This window comes from Mirounga angustirostris, unplaced genomic scaffold, assembly GCF_029215605.1.
Source record: "Mirounga angustirostris isolate CCGP_5_RB_7025 unplaced genomic scaffold, mMirAng1.0.hap1 SCAF_15, whole genome shotgun sequence".
Lineage (NCBI taxonomy): Eukaryota > Metazoa > Chordata > Mammalia > Carnivora > Phocidae > Mirounga > Mirounga angustirostris.
This window is the reverse complement of record NW_026991723.1, coordinates 67,529,287-67,551,705: the sequence shown is the minus strand read 5'-3', so window position 1 is coordinate 67,551,705 and position 22,419 is coordinate 67,529,287. Positions and strand designations below refer to the sequence as shown.

Below are 22,419 nucleotides of genomic sequence, written 5' to 3'. Positions count from 1 at the left end.
ATATCCTGTAACTCCAACCAAATACAATGTACTTGCATGGCCTCTGATGTCTCTGCTATTCCTTCTGCTGGAATCTCCATCAGCACATAATAATCTCAACTTTCTGTTATTAGAATATCAGTTGATTATCAGTTGATTGCTACGACTAAATAGGAAGAGGAGCGGTAGACTTGAGGATGCGGAAAAGGTGATGTGGTGTAAAAAATTATACAGCCTGGCACAAACACATTTTCTCTGAGGCTCTAATACTTAATATTTTCATATTTAAACTCTCAGTAGTTTTGAATTAAAAAGCACAGAGAAACAGCCTATGACAGCAGAATCAAGGAAACTGGCCCAGCTGATAGAGCTAGATATGACTTAGATGGCAAAGACATGGGGAAAGGACGACTTCCATGAAAACAAATCAAAAAACTCAAAACATCACAGGAATAAAAGGCACAGCATAGAGCATATAGTCAGTGGTACTGGTTATATGATGACAGATGGTAGCTACGGCTTGCAGTAAGCACAGCACAACTACAGAGAAGCTGAATCACTATGTTGTACACTTGGAACTAATGTAATGTTGTGCCAAATTTTAAAAAATAATTTAAAAAATGAAACAAAACTATGCTTTTCAAATTACTTGGTACTTTGGGAAACTATCTATCTTACTCATAGACTTACTCAGAACTGCTAGTTTAGGAAATCAATGTAACAAGGTATTACCTTCTCTCTTTGAAACTGAAGGTAAATCATTAAAATGTATTGATTAAGCTAAATAATGCAGAATTCCTCCTGTTCTCAAATGCAATTCCTAGAATCTCTGCCTTAAGCAAGGTATCATCTACTATATAGTTACCAACTAATCTGCTTCTGTTAGTTATATTTTCCTTCAAAATTTCAAATTTCTGGTAATTACTCATTGTAGTGATATTCCGTTACAACCCTATTTCACTTAAGGATATTACTCGATTTAGCCAAAGCTTCAGTGTATCTACAAAGTATGCATCATCAAACAACAAAATAGTCATATACAGAGCCTAATGTTTACCTAGTAAATTAAAAATTTTTTCCTTCACTATTCTGTAAAGAGCACTTTAATTTTTTATTTTTTAAAGATTTATTTATTTGTCAGAGAAAAAGAGAAAGCACAAGCCGGGCGAACGGCAGGCAGAGGGAGAAGCAGGCTCCCTGCTGAGCAAGGAGCCCGATATGGGACTTGATCCCAGGACCTTGGGATCATGACCTGAGCTGAAAGCAGACCCTTAACCGACTGAGCCACCCAGGAGTCCCAAGAACACTTTAATTTCAACTATGCATCTGACCATTGTTCATTGTCTTTATTTATAAAATAACTTTCTAAATACAAATCTACTGACCATACTACTTCTAGGAAATATCATACTAAACAAGTTGTTAACTTTTCAAAATTTGCAATGTAAACAGAAATGAACTTACAGAAAGAATATAGTTTTTCAATACAAATGACAAAAAAATTCCTTAACAAGGTTACTAAATAGGCATTTAATAGTTACTTCATAAGTAGGTTACCAAAAAATTAGGATTAAGCAAATTTGAGACCCTGCACTATCAAGAATGAACTGTCTTAAGAAAAGAGGGTTGGGGCGCGTGGCTGGTTCAGTCAGAAGAGCATGAGAATCTTGATCTCGGGGTGGTGAGTTCGAGCCCCACACTGGGTGTAGAGATTACTAAAAAAATAAAATAAAATAAAATAAAACAAAAAAACCCAGGGTTTATTAACCCCTATATTAGCTATTAGACAATACATGTGAGGGTATCTACTGGAGAGAAAGAAAAAGTAAGTATTACTCTAAAGTGCAATCAATTCTTAGCTGCTTGTTAAGATCTAAGGCTTTATTTTTTTTTTTAGATTTTTTTATTTATTCATTCAAGACACAGAGATACAGAGAGAGAGAGAGAGAGAGAGAGAGCATGAGCAGGGGCAGAAGCAGACTCCCCGCTGAACAGGGAGCCCGATGTGGGGCTCGATCCCAGGACACTGGGATCATGACCTGAGTCAAATGCAGACGCTTAACCATCTGAGCCACCCAGGCACCCCGATCCTAAGGCTTTAAAAAAAATAATAAAGGCAAGAAAAAAATCCTAAGGCTGTTCCCTAATGTTTAATATGATGAGAAGGGTGGAGTCATGAGTGGCAAGAAAAGATATAATCTCCAAGCCAACTGAAACTAGACTTGCTAAATACCACAGCATGCAGACAGAAGGGCACAGGCTTCAATCCCAGAGGTATAATCTTTTACCTCGCTCCCTTTGTTTTGTTTTGTTTTGGACACTATCCCCTTTATGGGACCTCAACTAAGTCACTGAGTCTCGCTAAGCTAACAGGGATATGGTGTAGTTTAAAAAAAAAATTAAAAAAAGGACTGGTCTCAAAAGTGAGGTCTCAAACATCAGTCCTCTCTCTCACATCATCTCTAAATAGAGACAGGTATTAGTTTCTGTATCTTTAAAAGTCTGTGAAAACAAAGTACCAAAAAACTGAAGCACCATTATGCTTCATGTGTGTGTTGGTGGCTGCTTTCTTGGTACTCCATATCATAGCCACTATCATTTCAAACTAGAGAGTAATTTGTGATTAATATTGTATCATTCACCTTTACAAGGAAGTAAGGGATAAAATACTTAAAAATTCTATACATAAGAACTTAGATTACTCATCACATGTGACAGTTCCAATGACAAGAAACAATGCTACTACATTGGAGAGACAGAAATGAAAAATGTTCAGTTTCCCACATTGAACACCATTAAAAGGCAGGATATCAAATTTTGGTAGGATTCCACTATTTAATTTCCATCTCCCTTTCCCTCCAGTTCTTTGTTCCATACATTTCTACGGTTGGTCAAAAAGCACTATAGCAAGCCAAAAAAATTAGCAAACAATTGTTCAACATGTCATTTTTTTAAAAATCTGAACTTTTCCTCTGGAGCTCTTCCTCTCATTAGTAACTACTCCAGTGACCTACAGCCATGTAAGGGACAAATTTTATTCTAGGTCTCCCTGAAGGTCAGAATCAATGTTTAGTAGGTCTCAGGGTTGAGTTTCAGTCTATCCCCACCCCAAGAGGTTTACCCCACAGTGAGAACTCTTTTTCTTTCTTTTATAATTCCAACACAACAAACTGCTGGGATTTTTTTTTTTTTTAAGGATTTTATTTATTTGAAAGTGAGAGAGAGAGCATGAGCAGAGGGAGGAGCAGAGGGAGAAGGAGAGACAGACTCCCCACTGAGCAGGGAGCCTGATGTGGGGCTCGATCCCAGAACCCTGGGATCATGACCTGAGCCAGGCAGACGCTTTACCAACTGAGCCACCCAGGCGCCCCTCACAGTGAGAACACTTGAAAGGACTAAAATCAACTTAGTCTTTCTCTACAAACACTAAGACCAAGAATTTGACTACTAAGATTCAGACACTGCCAATAGGAGCAGCCAGCCCAGCTCCAAGAAGACTATGAGCCAGCTATTCATTTTCCTGAATCTGTGGAATTTGTATAGAAATGTACATGTCTGGGGTGCCTGGGTGGCTCAGTCATTAAGCATCTGCCTTCGGCTCAGGTCATGATCCCAGGGTCCTGGGACTGAGCCCCGCGTCGGGCTTCCTGCTCAGTGGGGAGCCTGCTTCTCCCTCTCCCACTCCCCCTGCTTGTGTTCCCGCTCTCACTATGTCTCTGTCAAATAAATAAATAAAATCTTAAAAAAAAAAAAAATGTACATGTCCAAGTTTGGTCACTAAATTTATTATAAAGGGTAAAAAAGAAGGAACAAAAGACATAAAAAGATACAATACTCCTGAGGGAGAATAATAATGTAATTTTACCGGACAAGGGCTAAAAACAGTTCAAGTTGTGTAGAAAAGATTAATCTACGTAAATATGACTATACTTTGAAATGGTTAAAATTTCTAAAGAAACCACAGTAACGTCTCAGTTTGATTGCAAGTAATTTAAAGTAATTGCATTTCTTGGCTATCTATAGTTCTTGAATAAAAACATTTGGTAATCCAAACAAATTATTCAACTTAGTTTTTTTACCTTTGTGATGCAAATACAGTCTTTTGAGTTTGCCTTGTCAATAACTTATGGACCTCATATTTTGTTTTATTCTGATATAATATTTTTACATCACTTCCAAATCATATCAAACTCTGGTATGCAAACCCATTCTAATGATATATGAACTAGAGGTCAGTGGAACACTTGAAGGCCCAAGTACCTCAACAATGTGGAGAATATGATTCTTGAAGTAAACCCAGTCAATTATCATCTCACAACTGACAAGATCTCTAGCATTATGGCCTTCCAAGTGGTAAATATCTTAAAAATCTTCTATGTTGAAATACGTTATTCTAGAGTTTTTACTAAATACAAATTGCTCTGAAGACTAGAAGCACCCAGGTTCCAAGGCCCACAATAAGGGCTGGCACAGAACTTGGAAACAGATTCTTAATTACACCTTTCCAAGTTAGTTCTAGAGATCGTGGGAAGTCATTTAACATACTTAAACTTCACTTTCTTCATCTGCAAAATGGGTATCAATAATATCTAGAATACTGATCTCTCAAGATGGTTTTAATGATGAAATGGAGAACTCTGAGAGTGCTTTGTAAACAGTAATAAAAATACAATGTTAATTTCTAGAATAAAGTTTAAGAAAACATGGGGCACCTGGGTGGCTCAGTCAGTTAAGGGTCTGACTCTTGATTTTGGTGCAGATTATGATCTCAGGGTCATGAGACTGAGGACGCATCGAGCCCCGCACAAGACGTGGAGCTTGCTTATTAAGATTCTCTCTCTCCCTCTCCATCCACCCCTTCCCCCCTCCCTCTCTGGAAAGAAGGAAGGAAGGAAGGAAGGAAGGAAGGAGGGAAGGGGAAGGGAAGGGGAAGGAAAGAAGGAGAACCTGAACTAAACTGAAATGGTACTTCCCTATTATTGAGCCATAATCCATTCCCTGAGAAATCTGTAGGCAAATCTCATTGATGCGTATGTATTTATACTAGATTGCAAATTATAAACTAACATCCACCAGAGCCATCATCTCGGTCTATTTTACCCATCTGAACACCATCATAAAGGATGAACTAATGGGGGTGCCTGGGTGGCTCAGTCATTAAACATCTGTCTTCAGCTCAGGTCATGATCCCAGAGTCCTGGGATGGAGCCCTGCATCTGGCTCCCTGCTCAGCGGGAAGCCTGCTTCTCCCTCTCCCACTCCCCCTGCTTGTGTTCCCTCTCTCACTGTCTCTCTCTCTGTCAAATAAATAAATCAAATCTTAAAAAAAAAATGAACTAATGAAAACCAATTTTGTAATTCTAATTTTCCCATCTTAAAATTCCTACTGCTGGGAACTCCAAGTATGTGTATGTATGTGCACATGCAGTGGGGAAGAAGTGCTACCATACATGAAATGCTTCCTGTCACAGTCTTGAATAACTTCGGATGTTAAGTTTTGTTTTATGCTGTATAAATATCTATGATCTTACCTTTGGTCTCCAGAGTCACTGGATCAGAATACTCTCCAGCTACAGCTTTGTTACAAGCTCGTACTCTGAAATTCATATACTTTGAATCAAACTTCAAGCCTGAGAAAATGAAAATGGTTTTCAGATATGAAAAATAAAGGGATCTACTCCAAAAGTATGAATATGAACCTTCAAACAGACACTTTCCCTGCTTGAAACTATTTCTTTACTCCAGGAGAGTACATGTTTATGTTAAAACGATGATAACACCTCAAATAAGAGGAATCATGATTTATCTATTACTTTCTTCCAAAGAAATAAATTATATATAGTTTTCAATGTAGATTTTTTTTAAACCTAGTTATAAAAAGGTACTCTCAAGCCTTGTTAAAAGTGATGTTTTATTCAAGGAGAAATTTAAAATAACATTCAGTTTCTGGAAAGAAGACACCCTAAAGAATTTTTATATTTATGAAACATTGTCTTTTTATGTGAAAAATGAATTTAAAGAGAAAGTAGAGCATAGGAATTAATAGTAAACTCTGAAGTTAGTCAAGTCTAGATTAAAATCTCAATCCACGGCGCACCCGGCTGGCTCAATCGGTAGAGCATGAAACTCTGGTTCTCAGAATTATAAGTTTGAGCCCCACAATGAATGCAGAGATTACTTTAAAAAATAAAATAAAATCTTTAAAATTTCCATCCAAAAATTACTAGCTATGGGACTGTCAACAACTTGACAGGCAGTTTTTGTATCTGCAAAATAGAAATCATAAAACCAACCTCATAATTATAAAGACTAAATGAGATGTGTTGTGTAATACACTTCAGCCCAACTCCTGACAAACAGTAAGTGCTCAATAATGGTAATGTTACTGCTCATGCATAAGAAGTGTTGAAGAACTCTGGAAACATCTGTCCATTTCAAATACCCAAAGTCCCCTATATGTGGAAATACCTTTTGTGTGTGTGTGTAAATACCTTTTTAAAGACTTTTAAAAGGCTAACACAAATTTCTAATACCAAGTCACGGCCCTTAAGTATTACTGTGAAGGTAATCATAAAAAGGTAAAAGCAAAAGTATTCATGGTACCACTAAAATGTAGGGTAGTATGTACACCAAGAAAATTGACAGATTTTTTATTCTTAGAAAACCAAGGTTAAAATCAAATGTTATTCTGAAATATTGTTTCCAGAACACCCCTTCATGTTTGTTTTACATACATTGTTTTACCAGATTACAAATATCCAGAAGTAATTAAAATGAAAGTTTTCCTGATATTTTAAGAGAAACTTACTTCTATAATGAATTATAGGGAAAGTCAGTGTGGCTAAAGAAACTTAATCTTTTAAAGTAACTCAAAATATTTTTCACAATTACATTTACTTTCTGAGAATGAGATTCATGAAATGCAGTCCTTTTACCTGATAGTGTATACTCGGTACCCTTAATATTATCGATTACTTCCCAGCATCGTTCATCCTTTACACGTGGAAGTCCATCAAAATTAGTTTTCCGATGTTCCAGTATAAAATGATCAATCTTATTATCTTCTTCTGGCATTCTCCAAGCTACTGTTACAGAATTGTCAGCCACCAAACACTCTACTGGATCTATCTCTGGAGCTTTAGGGACTGAAGAAAAAAAAAAAAGGTTCATTTCATTTATTATAGTAATAATCCAATATTTATGTTTGTCATTCAAACTGCTTTTCATGTTGCTTTTGAATGGTACAACTGAATGAGGCTAAGAGAAAGGGTAACCTAATAAATGCAAAATAACTATTTTTCAAAGTTCCACTTAAAAGTTCATGTTTCAAGTTTTTTTATAGACTTATTCAAAGTTTATTAAAATCCTAGTTGGCAAAAAGCAATTCAAACATGCCAAAGATAAAGAATCAAGAATAACTTGTTATTTCTAAACACATACTTCTTAATCTGCTACTTCAAACAGCTGTAGAATATATATTAAATCACTGAAAACAAAATAGAAAACTTTGCTTTGAATCCAATGATTAAAGTAATTTAAGATAGTTTCAATGTATTTTTAAAATCTTATTTATAAAAGAATTGTAATTTCTCATCACTAAACAAAAATGAACTCCCCATACCCCCAAAAATACTTTAGGATTTTTAGATGTTTCTGCAAAGAGTTCTATGAGTCATTAAAATTAACCAGGGTAAATGAGCCATAACTAACATCTATGAACAGTAATTCATTTCTTTTCCATAGAAGAGATTTTCCATAGCTCCTCAACATCAACAGATGTTCCATTTGCAAAACAAGAGACTTAATTGAAGAACATGGTCCTCCAGTGACATAGATGTGTCTAAAATGTGTGAAACTGCAGATATTGTAGTTAAACATTCTGTCACTAAAAAGAGTTTTTAAAAGACTTATTCCAAGTATACAGGGCTGGTTTAACATTCTAAATCAATTAATGTAATCGATCACATTAGAAGAAAAATCACATGATCTTATCAACAGAGAAAAAATATTTGACACTCATGACAAAAACTCAGCGAACCAAAACACAGAAGAACTTTACTTGATAAAGAACATTTGCAAAAAAGCTACCGTTAACATTATACTTAATATTGAGAAACTAGATACTTTTCTTCTAAGGCAAGTCTCCCTTCACCACTCGTATTCAACACTGTACTCCATGGAAGTTCTAGCTAAATGCAATAAGATGAGAAAAGGAAGTAAAAGGTATACAGATTAGGAAGGAAGAAATAAAAGCTCCTTTGCTCACTGATGGCATCAATGTCAATGTAGAAAATCTGAAGAATCAAGGAAAAAAAAAAATTCCTGGAACTAACAAGCCATTATAGCAAGGCTGCAGGATACAAGGGATGTACAGGCAGAGTAGAGGGGAATTTTAGAGCAGTGAAACTATTCTGTATGATGTCATGGTGGATATGTGATATAATACATTTGTCAAAACCCAAAGCACTGTATAACACAAAAAATGAACCCTAATGTAAACTAAGAGCTTCAGTTAATAATAATGTATCAATATTGGTTCATCAATTACAACAAATGTGCCACACTAATGCAAGAATTTAATGATAGGGTAAATTGTATTTGGGGGAGAAGGGATATATGGTAAGTCTCTGTACAATCTACTCAATTTTCCATAAACCTAAACCTGTTCTAAAAAACAAAGTATTAATTTTTTTAAGATTTATTTATTTTGAGAGAAAGAGAGCATGTTTGTGTGTGTGTGTGTGTGTGCACGTGCGCACACAGTGGGGAGGAGCAGAGAGAAAAGGAGAGAGAGAATCTCAAGCAGACTCCATGCCTGGTGCAGAGCCTGATGCGGGGGCTCGATCTCAGGACACTGAAATCTGACCTGAGCCGAAATCGAGAATCAAGGCACCCCACAAAGTATTAATTTTTAAAAACGATGACAACAAAAGAATTATATACAGAAGTTAAAATGCAAACCAATGTGGAACTTAACAAATAATAAAGTAAACCAAGTATTTTACATCTTAGATAAAATAATCAAGACCAAGATGAGTCGTTGGTGCGCCTGTGTGGCTCAGTAAGCTAAGCGTCTGACTCTTAATCTCAGCCCTGGTCTTGATCTCAGAGTCATGAGTTCAAGCCCCATAGCCTAGCATCAGGCTCCACCAAGCTCTTTAAAAAAAAAAAAAAACAAGATGAAAAGAATTTGATGTAAATTTTACATCTTCAAGCCTAACTAGTAACAAAAGGAGGAAGGGAGAAAAATGGGACAATTAATCTCTATTATTGAAACGTAAGTGATACAGATTACTATTCATTGCCAAGGGGATAAACCACAGGCATTTATGAACTTAATATGCTCTGCACTGCCTACATGTGAGGAAATGTAAAGGCGTATGGCATGTAGCAATTTCATAATTTTGCTGAGTCAAAAACCAGTACTTAAAGTTCCAAGAGGCTAAGAGAAAACAAGAATCATTTAATTTGTAAGCAGGCCCAGCTAACACTCCACTGTCTACCTCTTAATTCAGCTGCCATTCCTGTAAGAATATACTGGAAAGTAGATACTTCTTTCTTATGAATAATGGTCCGCAAAACAGAACAAACTGCTGAAGTGGTAACTAAGGTAAAAATGAAAAAAAAAAAAAAATCCAAGAAAGTGGTGATAGTTGAGAGGAGAAAGAAAATTTAGATAATTTAAGACTGGTATATCAAATTAAGGTTTACTTGGGTCTAATATGTGGAAAGTTCACCCAAGATTCTATACAGAAGTAAGAGAAGTGTTCATCAAATGAGGGAGAGAACTTCAGGGGAAGATGGAAAGGTGGTACACTTGTAACATAAAATATTACTTAGGAATGCAGAACTCTCTTTGAAAATGAGAATGGAAAGCAATTTCCATAAAGTAACACTTAACTGGCAATAGTGTGGAAACTGGCTCAAGAATTTGACATTCTCCGCATGTGAATGTGAAAGGACAAGTGACATCAACCTTGCCACAGACATGTTTCTCTTCTCAGCTGTAGAAGCTCAGAGAGGAGAAGGATATAAATTCTTAAGTTTCAATGTATAAAAAATAGCTTAGAGTAGAAGAAAATGACTGTAGTTATTACCATCCATCATCATCACTTCCATCTTTCAGACTCAAGTTAAGTCTACAACTCCTGTTACTATACATAATACAGTGCAGAGTTTTGATTTTTGTGGTGTTTATGGAATGGATTATTAAAGGATAAAGGTACTCATTTTTCTAAGTTAATCTGACTCCGTCTTATGGAAAATTCTTATGCTATAGCAGAATAAAAAATTAGTGATAGGAGTTCATCTTTCATAAATTTTCACAACCTATTATATTTTTCCTTTCAGACGAAAGTCCTCCACAAAAGGATTTGTTTTTATTATACCTCATTGCTTTAGAATGTCTTAACAGTTTCCCAAAAGAAGAAATCCTAACTGTGCATGCAATCTACTTGACTATATAATAAACATGGCCTTGGTCTATTAAGCCATCACAGAAAATCCAAGAGAAAGAAAGTAATGGTGAGAAGATTGCTTTTTAGTTTTTTTTTTTAATCAAAATAATAATACTCATGTGTATATTCACAATCCACCACTCCTGACTCTCCTTCTGAATTTAGAAGTAATGTGAACTACAATATAATAGTAATTCCGAAAGGCCAATTTATAGGTAGATATCCACTGACAAGTATACCTTCTTCCTCTAATCTACACCTATGGTTCCTTCTCTCATCTTTTCCTTCCATAAACTCCTCTAGAACTTCTGACCTGTACCACACAAGTTAATACTTCACTTATACTACCCTCATTAGTTCCATTATAGTTTCATGACTACTAACCTGTCTTTACAATCATACTTTAAAGTCCCTGACCAAATATTCAGAGAATGGTTTCATTTGAACAACATTCTCTATTGAAAAACAGCTAACCTCCAAAAGTTAAAGCCAGTTTTAACTAGAACCTGTAAGTAAAAAGCACCTGTAAATAAGTAAAAAAGCACCTGATCCCTCAAATCACCATGTCCAAACTGTTTTAGCTATCAACCTAAGACCATTACTTCATGTTAGCTAAAAAGAAAATACCAACAAAAGGTACTTAGTTGGCTCTCTCACACACGTGGAAAATAATTTGGGACTCAATTTCAAATGGTTTTGGCTACTGGAATATCCTCATACTAATACTCTAATAAACCAATATTAACATATTATTACTGGAAATAAAAGTCCATCTGAGTCAACAACCACAACTATACTAGTAATGACAGCAACTAACATGCACTGAGTGTAAAGTATGTGCCAAGTACTATTTTCAAGTGACTTAGAGGTTTCAATTCATTTAATCCTTATACAAACCGTTGAAGAGTAACATCACATTTTAAAGATGAAGAAAATGAAACAAAGTTAAATAATTTGTTCAAGGTTCACAGCAAGTAACTGGCAGCCAGGATTCAAGTCCAAGTCTGGCCCCAAAACCCACTGTTAACCATCATGACATATTGCTTCTCTCCGCAAAACTAATAATAAAAGATATCCCTTTAATGGGATTCTCAAAATGTAATTTTTACTACCAGTAAAATAATTCTCTAAAACTAAAGACTAGCCAATTTAATTATTCCTTAGCTGAATGAAGAAAAAAACCCACACTATACTTCTCAGTATTTACATTTCAAAGTTCATTACAAAAACAAAAACAAAAACACTTTATATGTTAATATATGTATATACTTACCTGGCAAAAACTTCAAAGTTTGCAGCATCTGTCTTTCCTGAGAAAAATCCACCATTAAATGAGTCATGTTGTCACTGACCTTTGGTTTCAAAGAAAGGCGAAAGGCTGAAGCCATTGTTACTCTACGGTAAACACAAACATACTTTTAAAAATAAAAGAATGGGGAGTATACCGTATTTAATTTATAAATGAAAAGACAGAAGTCATTTCACTTTAGTGATTTCAGAAACTATAACAAAGGTAACAAAGCTAAAAAGAAATTTGTTCTTAGTCTTTTGAAAATTAACTAAACTGTAAAATGTTTTTAAATTTAGACAAAGCAACTTTCCTTCAGGCAGTTTTATAAAATTACACACAAAAATATCACAAGAGAAAATATCCCATATAAATCATCATTAACAGACCCAATAGGTATCTGAACACTCAATCTCACTGACTTCCTGATGCCAACCTCACTCCTTTTCATATGCCAAATAACGAACTGTATATTCTCCTTAGTAGTCACAGCTACTCCATGTATCTTCAATTGAGAGTAAAAGTAGCCTGACCAAATACTGTACAGCCTAGTAGCTGCTAAAGATAGCGCATGGATGAGAAAGGAGAGAAGTGAAATCACTATTTTGAATACCATGCTAGTAGGTGTCACCCTGATATATCGACATCACCTACATGGAAGGATACAAGGAGAAACAGCCTTTTGAAACCATATGCCATGGAAATAATAGTTCAACAAATATTTAATAGATGAATGTGGTATAAAAAACAACAAAAGGAACCCCCCCCAAAAAGAAAGAAGCCATACCAGACCTCATTTTACCCAAAGTATGGGGAACTCTTCTGTCAATGAAAACTGGAGATTAAAAGAAATTCTCATATTCAAATAATTTGTCATTTTATCTCAAATTTCAATTTTTCATATTACAGTAAATTCCCAGAAGTTATCACAAATATCTTTGTGATATTAATATCTTTGGTCAAAGAATGATACAAAAGTACTATTCATGGATGTTGTCCTGCCAGTACACAATTTGGGAGTAGTAAATAGAGCTGAGGAACAAAGGGAATACCAGGCTTAGTCATTCAGATCTGCCTAATCTACCCAGGGATACGTGGTATGAAAGATATTAAATTTGTTGCTATACTCAGTTATTTTGGGATAAAAAACATCAAGCTGTTGTTGTATTCAGTTATTTTATTTCACTTTAAAACTAGGAAAGTAATCACTTTATTAATAACAACGAGTCAACAACAGCTGATCTACTGATCAAGAAGAACCTGCTATAGTGAAATACAACTTATGGGGAAGTGAACTCACTGAAAGTCAAGCATAATGCTGAATATTTCACACACATTACTTTAAGCTGTTGGTTCTCAATGATTAAATTTCAGATTATATAGTTAGGAACAAAGGTTAAGTCTTACTTTGTTCTTTAAAGTCCCAAGTATCTTTCGATTTGAAGACTTCTTAAAGAGCTAGATTCAGATAGGTACTTAGTAAATGACCACGGAATCAATGAATGGGTTTGAACCTACTTGGATACTTCTAAACCTATTTAAATGTTTGTTGAGAACTGTTGGAAAAAAATATCTGAAAGTGTTTCAGGGAATTTAAATCTGAAACTTTATCTATAAAACTTCATTTTAATCACTGTGGCCTCAAAGAAAAAGAATGTCCTCCAAAAGTGCATTAGAAAGGTCTATCAAAACCTAAAAAACAAGAATGACCTTTATTTTCTAGTCAATGAAAATTTCAGTCTCCATAAACCAACTTAGATGTACAACAATGCTATAATCTTTCAAAAGGCTGAATTTTTTATTTTTAAACTGAATATTTAGATAATTGTGCCTGAAAGCCCAAATCAACCTAAAATCCATAGATAATTCTCTAACATTACAGGATCCATATGGTTAGGAATGTTTTCATTCACCTTGACTTTCTTGGTTTATTTCCTATAGTACAGCTGAATACAAAGATCCTTCCCCCCTTAGTTTCCTTTTTACAAAGAAAAAATAACTGCAAAACATATGGATGAACACTTTCAATTTCCTCAAAGTATCTAACTTGACTCACCCTTTCATGACCCTTTTCTTTCAAGAACCGTAAGTCCACAACAAACCTCAACTAGTCATCTTCCAACATTACTAAAAGCATCCGTAAATACATACCAGTGATTTGTAAAGTTACAGAGATCTGCTATTATCTTTTCATTGTAGTTGCTTAGTTTTTCCTGTCATTCCCACTGTTTTTCCTGCATAACTTCTATCACAACAAATGATAAATATTCAGTTCTCACAGATGCTTTCATTTTTATATATTTGATTCCCTGCTCAGGTGTTACACACTCCTCCTTAAAATTCCACTTCTGCCCTCAATATAAGGGAATGATCCTTTCTTCCCTTAGTAAAAATTATTTTACTATAACTATATATTTAAATTATTTTTATATCATAAATGGCAATTATGGAATTCTAGAAGCCTGTTTCCTCAGAGAGTACCTAATATTAATATATATATAATACATATATATCAGAGAAACCTGGACATTTTGAAGTTAAAAATCAAGTTTAAAAAATTAAGCCAAGACCCAGAAGTGTTCTTGGTCAGTAAGTAAAAATTTCATGGGTAGCCAAAATAAATAATGTATAATTTTTTTTGGGGGGGGGGAGTTTGCGCTGACAGAGAAAAGGAACCCTGACTCCTGCTATCACTGACGAAATCAAGCCAAGAAATGGGCTTAGAAGAGGCAAAGAAGTCAAGCTTCACTGAAGCTTTGTGTTCAACCATGAAAATTCATCATTAAATTCTGACAAACAAATCTGGATAGAGAAAGATGTCAGGGGTAAGGATAGGATTCTTGGAAGCACAGAACCATATAGATTCCTAGGAGAGGACAAGAGAAGATCTTGCAAGGGTCCTCGCAAAGTCCTTGGATAGGCCAAAGCCTGATTAGGAAATGACTTCTAATCCAGAAAATCAGAGACCATGACCATAGCAAGACTCAGTGGAGTAAGTGGCTAAACAGAAGAATAATCTAACCACAGTGAAAGATGGATTACATGTAGCAAATTCCAGCAGACAACAACCCAATTATACCTTATCCAAAAAACTGACCTACCTACTAGCATCCACTCCTCATACAGCCAATACTTCTCACCTTCAAACTCTCATAATCACCTTTCTACATCTAGGACTGATAAGATGATCCATGTCTTTAACCACTTCCTGATATAAAATATACCAAAACTGCATAAAAATTAGTTTTTGTGCTAAGAGTGCTATGAGTGCCATGTGAGTCTTGGCTCCAGTCAAACAAAAGACCATCAGAAAAACAGAATTGAAGACTTCAGCCAAAATTAACAATAGACACACTGGTTTTCACACAATCTATGATGAATAATTTTGTGAATTACCTGATGAAGAATAAATAATTTAATCTAGGATTCAGAGTGGTGCTTTGAAGAGCTATGGCTTTCAGAGAATCTCATAATCCTCAAAGGAAGAAACTTTAAGTGATAATCTCACTACAGTCAAAGCTCAGTGATTAGCCAGGAACATCAAAACCATCCCCTCTGGGGTAACTCAATCCAGAACTGCCAGCAGCTCTTCTGGCCCTTTGGTGTTTTCATTAGTGCAAATACTAAATTACCTTTCTTAATCCTGGCTCTACCAATGAGAAAGACCTTTTAAGACAGTCTCATCATTTTCTTTCATTTTCTCTTCCCACACGTTAGACAGTAGTGGCATGAGAAACAGAAGAGATGGCACCAGGAACAGGATGGAATGAGAATACAAAGGTGTTAAACAGGAGAGCAGTCAAACGGGAGCTTTAGCTCTTAAGGACTATTAAAAATGCTATGACTTCTCAGAAAATAAGACATACTTATAAAATTTGTGAACAACAAAAAAACACATTCCAGGACTACGTATTTTTTCATTATCCAAAATGGGTCTCTTATCCATTCATAGCTAATTAAGAACTATACTAAAACTAACTATATTATACCAGAAATGAAATTCTTTTGGGAGTACATAATTGTCCACAACTATGTTTTTAAAAAAATCTTGCTGATACATTGTTTATTCCAGAAGATATGCAAACGAGATTTTCTTTTTTTGTACATGGCCATTAGGTATTTTCATTTTAACCAATGAAAGTCTAATAAGAAACTGTTCTTGAATTTCATTTCTGACTTCAATATTGATACTTATATAAAAACATAGGTTTTATACCATACCTATCCTTGATCTGTCTGGCAGCCTTGGAGCAAATCAGGGAGAAGAGAAAGAAGGCAGTTAGTGCTTTTCATGCAAGTTTCAATGGCAGTGACATGCAAGAAAAGTTAGGATATAAACCCTGAAATAGATTAGTTCACAGTCACCAAAACATGAATTACAGGAAATCTGTACAGTTCACATCAGCTTACATAATGTGATGTTAGAACTATAGTTAAAAAAAAAAAAAAATCCAGACCCCATATAAATCACCTCAAAAGGAGGAAAATTGAACACTTCAAACTAATTCCAGATGACTATACACATTTTTCCTTACCTTAAGATCATCAAAATATACCTCCACTTCCAATTCAGTCTGACACTCAACTAGAACAATCAATCTCCTTCACGGGGCACACATTTCTATGCAACCTAATGGTTTTCTTATACATTTTAAATCTGCTCTCCAATTTTTCTTCAATGATCTCTTTCACCACTTCATCATGGTTGTTCCAAGTTTTCTCTATATGCCTTCCCTGGGCCAAGACTTTGCATTTTGAGAGCTTGCCTGCTAACATATAAAACTGGGCTGCAGTTCTTCAATCCTTTACCCCAAAGAATAAAGTTATAATGACAAAAATTCAGACAAGGAGAAACCAGAGAAATACTTCTGGCAATAAGGTCTTTCCCTGAGATGACTTCATAGAAGCTGCTAACTTAAACCTACTCGGCATGAGATATCTTTTTTTTTTTTTGAGAATGCTAGCAGAAGTTTAGGAAAGGGCATAGTTATCACTTGGTGCTGTACAGTATACGGAAAAACAATGAAAAATACACACAAAACCCGCTGTCCCCTTCACATTTATATATAATATATTCAACAAAAGCTTTTTCCCCCCAAAACTAACCACCATAATTAACAACGCATCCAACGTAAAACATGGCTGTTTTGCTCTACACCCTACCTAGGCCTAGCATAAACCTTGGCACATGGTAATATTAATAATTATTAAATTTAACAATGTTTCTATTGCCTCTCTTCTTCAGTTCTAATCTTGTTCTTATTTGGTATTGGTCATTTTTATACCCATCCTAAAATATTCTGATCTGAGTACCTTTCTACACAAAAAACCAGAACTGACATTTAGGAGATCAGCATATGACACATTTCCAACACTACCATAATCAATTGTGAGACCTGTATACTAATCATTCTCTTTCCTTTATTAAGAAATTTTAGTCCTTACTGTTTCTACAGATCCTTTCCAAGCTCCACATTCTACAGCAAACAACCCAATTTGGTGGCATTAATATGGGTCTTAAGTCATAACACTACTTTGGTACTAGTAATAAGAAATGTTACGAAAGTCAATTACACTCATTTTTAAAAATTGTCATTACAGCTAGATTTATAACCAAAGATTTTAATATAAATGTCAGGAGAGAGAAAAAGGAAACTCCTCTGCTCCTGGTGTTTCTTTACCTATGGAGAAGTGCCACTAGCATTACTCCTTTAGCCTCTTCTATTCCTTCATTTCTCTGGGTGAGGTGAAAGGACTTAATCTGATTATGATTTGAAAGGAGAAACGAGAAATAAGTAGCTCAGCTATTTTTCCCTCTTTCTGGCAGCTTGCTTGTCTACAGAGAACATATATTCTGTTCTCTCCCTCTACGTAGGAAGTTTCACAGAAACAGGCTCTCACACACATACACAGAGCTGACGTACCCTTGTATTGACCACACCTAAGTGGGCAAGTTTGACTAACTCTAGGATTAACATTAGAACACTTGCCCACTGATATAAGCTAAATTCTCCAATATCATTTGATTAGTATTTGGCCTCTTATCAGCTTTATTGCTTTATCTTATTTCCTAACTGGTTTAGAACTTGGTTAGAAGAATGTTACTTACCAATCACTCTCAAAGAACCCAACAATATGAAGACCATAACTGTCTTTTTTTTTTTTTAACAGAGATTTTCTTTCATCTTTCAAGAACATTATACACTATATATGTTTAATTTCCTTACAACAATTTTTTAAAATCTCTACACCCAATGTGGGGCTCAAACTCATGACCCTGAGATTAAGAATCACATGCTCTACTGACTGAGCCAGACAGGCACCCCCAATACTGTCTTTTAAACTGACCATAATGATTCAATTTTGTGTCTAGTATTACTTAACTTAGTAAGGTGCCATTTTTTAGTGTGTCTGTGTACAAGTGTGCACATGTGCACATGCATGTAAAGCTTTCTTATCATTTAATGTACTAGGCTGCTTGTGACAAACCAGAAAAGGAGCAGATGAAAAGCCAAATAATGTTGGAAAAATTGTTGTCTTGTGCATTTATATATAAACATACCCAAGTGATCAAACTGAAGACTCAGCGGTTCCTCTTTCATTTAGGTTCGAATTTAACAGTATATACACTGTGTAAATGCAGAAGGGGTTGAAAAAGTTATTTTGTGCAATGATAAAAGGGTAGAAAGTCTCAAATTCTGAAGATACTTCTCTAAAAGGGTCCAATTTTAAGAAACATCTTAAATTGGAAAATAGTTTAATTTTTTTCTGGAATTTCTTCTCCCAAAGTAGAAATCTATCCAAAAGATACACATTACTGTATTGCTTGATTCCTCTAAGTTTCAATTTCAAGAGTGATGCGTTTTTGTCAATTAAACATCTCTGTTTACCAAGTACCAAATGATTCCAGAATTTACCACTGCTCTATCTCTAACATATTTATTTGCATCTATATAATTCCACTTAGTGAGTTATGAACAGGTCTCAGTTGAATCTTTAGATTTTGGGGTAATGCTACTGTATATTATTTGAAAGCCTTCAAGAAACATTAGCTATATTACCCTGCTCAATATCACTATTTTCAATTTCAATTTTAATCACTATTTCTATTTCAATCTTCTACTGAAATCTTGTTTGCCAACACTTCATTTCTCTTTATTCAGAGATGGCTTCTTCCTCTCTCATTCCCTTCCTCCATCTCTCTAAATGTTTTCAAAATAAATCTTACAATTCTGATCCTTTATCAGTTTTAGGAATCTGTCACCTCAGACCAAACTTCCTGTAATAAGAGTACAAGTAGGAGTATTCACAAATGGTTCTTCATAATTACCAATAAAGTATAAAGAATTTAAGCCAGATCTTTTCCCAATCTCTCTTGTTTTTAATCTCCTCTAAGTAGATATAGAAACTATTTTCTTCCATGAATTTAGCAAGCACTCTAAAGGTTAAGATCTTATTGTTTCTATATTTCTTCTTGATACCGTCATTTTTTTCTTTTCTTTTTTTAAATATTTATTTACTTGACACAGAGAGAGCACAAGCAGGGGGAGCGGCAGGCAGAGGGAGAAGCAGACTCCCCGCTGAGCAGGGAGCCTGATGCGGAACTCGATCCCAGGACCCTGGGATCATGACCTGAGCTGAAGGCAGACGCTTAACCGACTGAGCCACCCAAGTGCCCGATTTTTCTCCTTTTATAGAAAGATGTTAGATGCAAAGTACCCTAAAATAACTCTACTGTGGAGCAGCTAACCGAATAGTATTTTCTAAATAGTTAAAATGGGAATAATAATAAAATAAAGAAGTTTTAGATCTTCCGTATTGTACTCAATGAATCATTTACCCAAAAAGAACAAAATTTGAGATTTCCAAATTTCTCCCCAAAGCAAAAGTTCTAAAACTCAGCAAAAAATATGGAGCATGAGACCAAGGCTTAAGAGATCTGAGTTTCATACAACACTAACCAGCAAGTCACTTAACTCTTTTAGGATTCAGTTATCTCATCTATAAAGTGATGAGCACTAAAGTATCTTTGAACTCTAAAAGTCCATCCTAAGCCATCTTATTTGCACACAGCAACTTTTAAAATTTATCCAAAATAAATTAAGCATTTTAACAATCTAATTCTCTGAAATATAGGCTGAAATGAAGAGGCCGCAAGGGAAAAGTTAGTTAAAATCAGAGTATTAATAAAAAGCAAGAAAAATAATATAGTTGACCCTTGAACAACACAGGTTTGAACTGCGTGGGTCTACTTATATGCCCAGGATTTTTACAGCACAGTGTTGTAAATGTATTTTCTTTTCCTTATGATTTTCTTAGTAATATTTTATTTTCTCTAGCTTTATTGTAAGAATGCAGCATATAATACATATAACACAAAATATGCGTTAATCGACTATGTTATAGGTAAGTCTTCTCGTCAAAAGTAGGCTATGAATAGTTAAGTTTTGGGTGAGTCAAAAGTCACACACGGATTTTAAACTACATGGAGGTCAGTGCGCATAATCCCCATGTTGTTTAAGGGCCAACTGTATATCTGTTTCTGAATAACAACAGAGAAAAAAACACTCACACTGTCAAAATGATGAATCTAGCAAAAACTAGATTTCAAAACTGGCATTTGCCTGACAGAATCTGTCTTTATTTTAATTTGCAGTTAAGCCCAATAGAGTTCCTACTAACACTTTGAATGCCACACAACACTGAGAAACTTTTCAAGTCTTGTCTGTATGTTCACATAGTTTTATACTTCAGATTTTCCTACTAGATTTGGGATAGAAATTTTTGTAATGTTTCCTTGAGACAAACTGAAAATGACTAAGGGGCAAACATACAATACTTTCCCAGTATTTTTTACAATACATAATTGAGAATCCTATGCTCACCCCCAAGATACTGTATTAAGGAATGACTTGGGAAATGAAAGGGACGTAAGAGAAAGTGAAAAAGAGATAGCTTCAAAATGCTATTTTCCTTTTGGCAAAAATACCAGCTTTAAAAACAAAACAAAACAAAAAAACACTGCAAAGCAGTTGATTCCATATGTTAAAAGTTTTATATTTTCTATATATTTACCTGTTAATATAAAGAACTACTTTTCAAAAACTATGATCATTTTAGTCTTCAGAAAGCTATAGTAAACAACTTGAAATAAACTTTTAATACAGTACTGCATACATCTGTTCTATGACTAAGCATACTTATATAATAGGAAACTATATTTCTGTAAGACATAAACACCCACAAATGAAATAAAGGTGAAAAATTAGTCTGGGCTACTCTTAACAAATATTTACATTTGTTTTTAAACTGCCTTCATAACTGAAACATGCATGCTTTCAGTGAAGGTCCTCTCCTCTCTCAGCATTCCTGACTTCAACCCACAGAAAGCACTTCTGCCAACACCTCTTCCCTTGAAAACATAGTGAGCTTCTTCTACCCCTCGTCTGCTCCTCCCTCCCAGTGGTCAGAGGATGACACTGACTGGACAATATGCCAGTGGCGAGTGACTGTGAGTCTGAAGTGGAAAATACACAAAATCCATTCTCCCTTTTCATTTGTGATCAAGTCAGAAGACACTGTTCCCCTTTCACCCCACTCTGTACTTTTTATTCCACTGAAGGCTCCATGTACAGGTAACCATTCACTCCCTTCTAGTCTGACAATTGGGTTATGTGTGGCGAGACAGTGAGGAAGTGGATGCTTAGTGACTTGGAAATTGCCCCACAGACTCAGCTCTTTTCCTAAGTAGAATTCAAGTTCTAAATTCAGGGGTGGGAGAATAGAAATACTAATTTTGTCAAACAATCCAAGCAATGCTCTGCAGGCCAGTTATTAGCAGAGAAGCCAGGTTTGGTGGGGTTTTGGCTACTTGTCCATCCAGAAATAAAGCAAATGATCCAAATTTCATATGCTGGTGATCCTTCTTCATATATTTACTATCAACCAAACTTCTAACAATTAAAAAAAATAGTGAAAATAAAACCAATTTGTAATGCCAAATTTTAAAAAATTACTGAAAGTATGTTCCAAAATCCTTTCCCATCTGTGCCATTTTTACTCATTTCCAGATTGTCTAATTCTAGTAAACAGCATAGCTTCATATTCAATTCTCATGCTGAGGTACTACAACGTGATCATTTAAATATCAGTATTTAAAGTACTCTTTTTGAAGATAATGAAGTCTAAAAAAACTCATGGACTGGATTTTAGCCTATGCTTTTTTTGTGCCCATGAACTGTTCATATTAATCTGATTTAATCACTTTAATATGGGATATTCATAAACAGTACACCTTAAAAGAATTTCTTTTTCCAAATATCTAACAACATACTAGATAATTATTCTTCAAATTCCAATAATTAATCTTCAAAGTCATCTTCCCTATTCTGTCAGCAATTTGGTCTTTGAGGCAAGCCTATAGTCCATGCACCTGGCAAAACAAGGGATCTTGGCTTTTGACTTGGAATCAAACCATTATTTGGATACTATGTGGATGTACTAAGAAAATAATTGTAAACAACTCCCAGTTAAGCATTTTTCTTGAACAATAAACTCCAATTTCTAGGTAGGTAACACTGACAATTTATTTCACATTTCCAAACGGTTTAAGCTATTAAGCAGTACTACAAAATGCTGGAAAACCAAAAATATAAAATAAGAAGCAACATGGAACACTGAGAAAATATGTTTAAA

General features: G+C 35.0%; 1 protein-coding gene across 5 annotated transcripts in view; it reads right to left on the bottom strand.

Annotated features, from left to right (window-relative positions):
• Positions 1-22,419, bottom strand: part of FSD1L (fibronectin type III and SPRY domain containing 1 like) — a 65,437-nt gene that overhangs the window by 17,227 nt on the left and 25,791 nt on the right. For all 5 annotated transcript variants that reach the window (XR_006792187.3, XM_045882821.3, XM_045882823.3 and 2 more), the window contains 4 exons: positions 15,946-15,968; positions 11,710-11,831; positions 6,915-7,124; positions 5,511-5,609 (listed from right to left, as the gene is read on the bottom strand). Coding sequence is in view for 4 of the 5 variants with exons in the window: in XM_045882821.3 (XP_045738777.1) it covers positions 5,511-5,609; positions 6,915-7,124; positions 11,710-11,831; positions 15,946-15,968 (454 nt within the window). In the remaining variant the exon portion in view is untranslated. The remainder of the gene's footprint in view (positions 1-5,510; positions 5,610-6,914; positions 7,125-11,709; positions 11,832-15,945; positions 15,969-22,419) is intronic.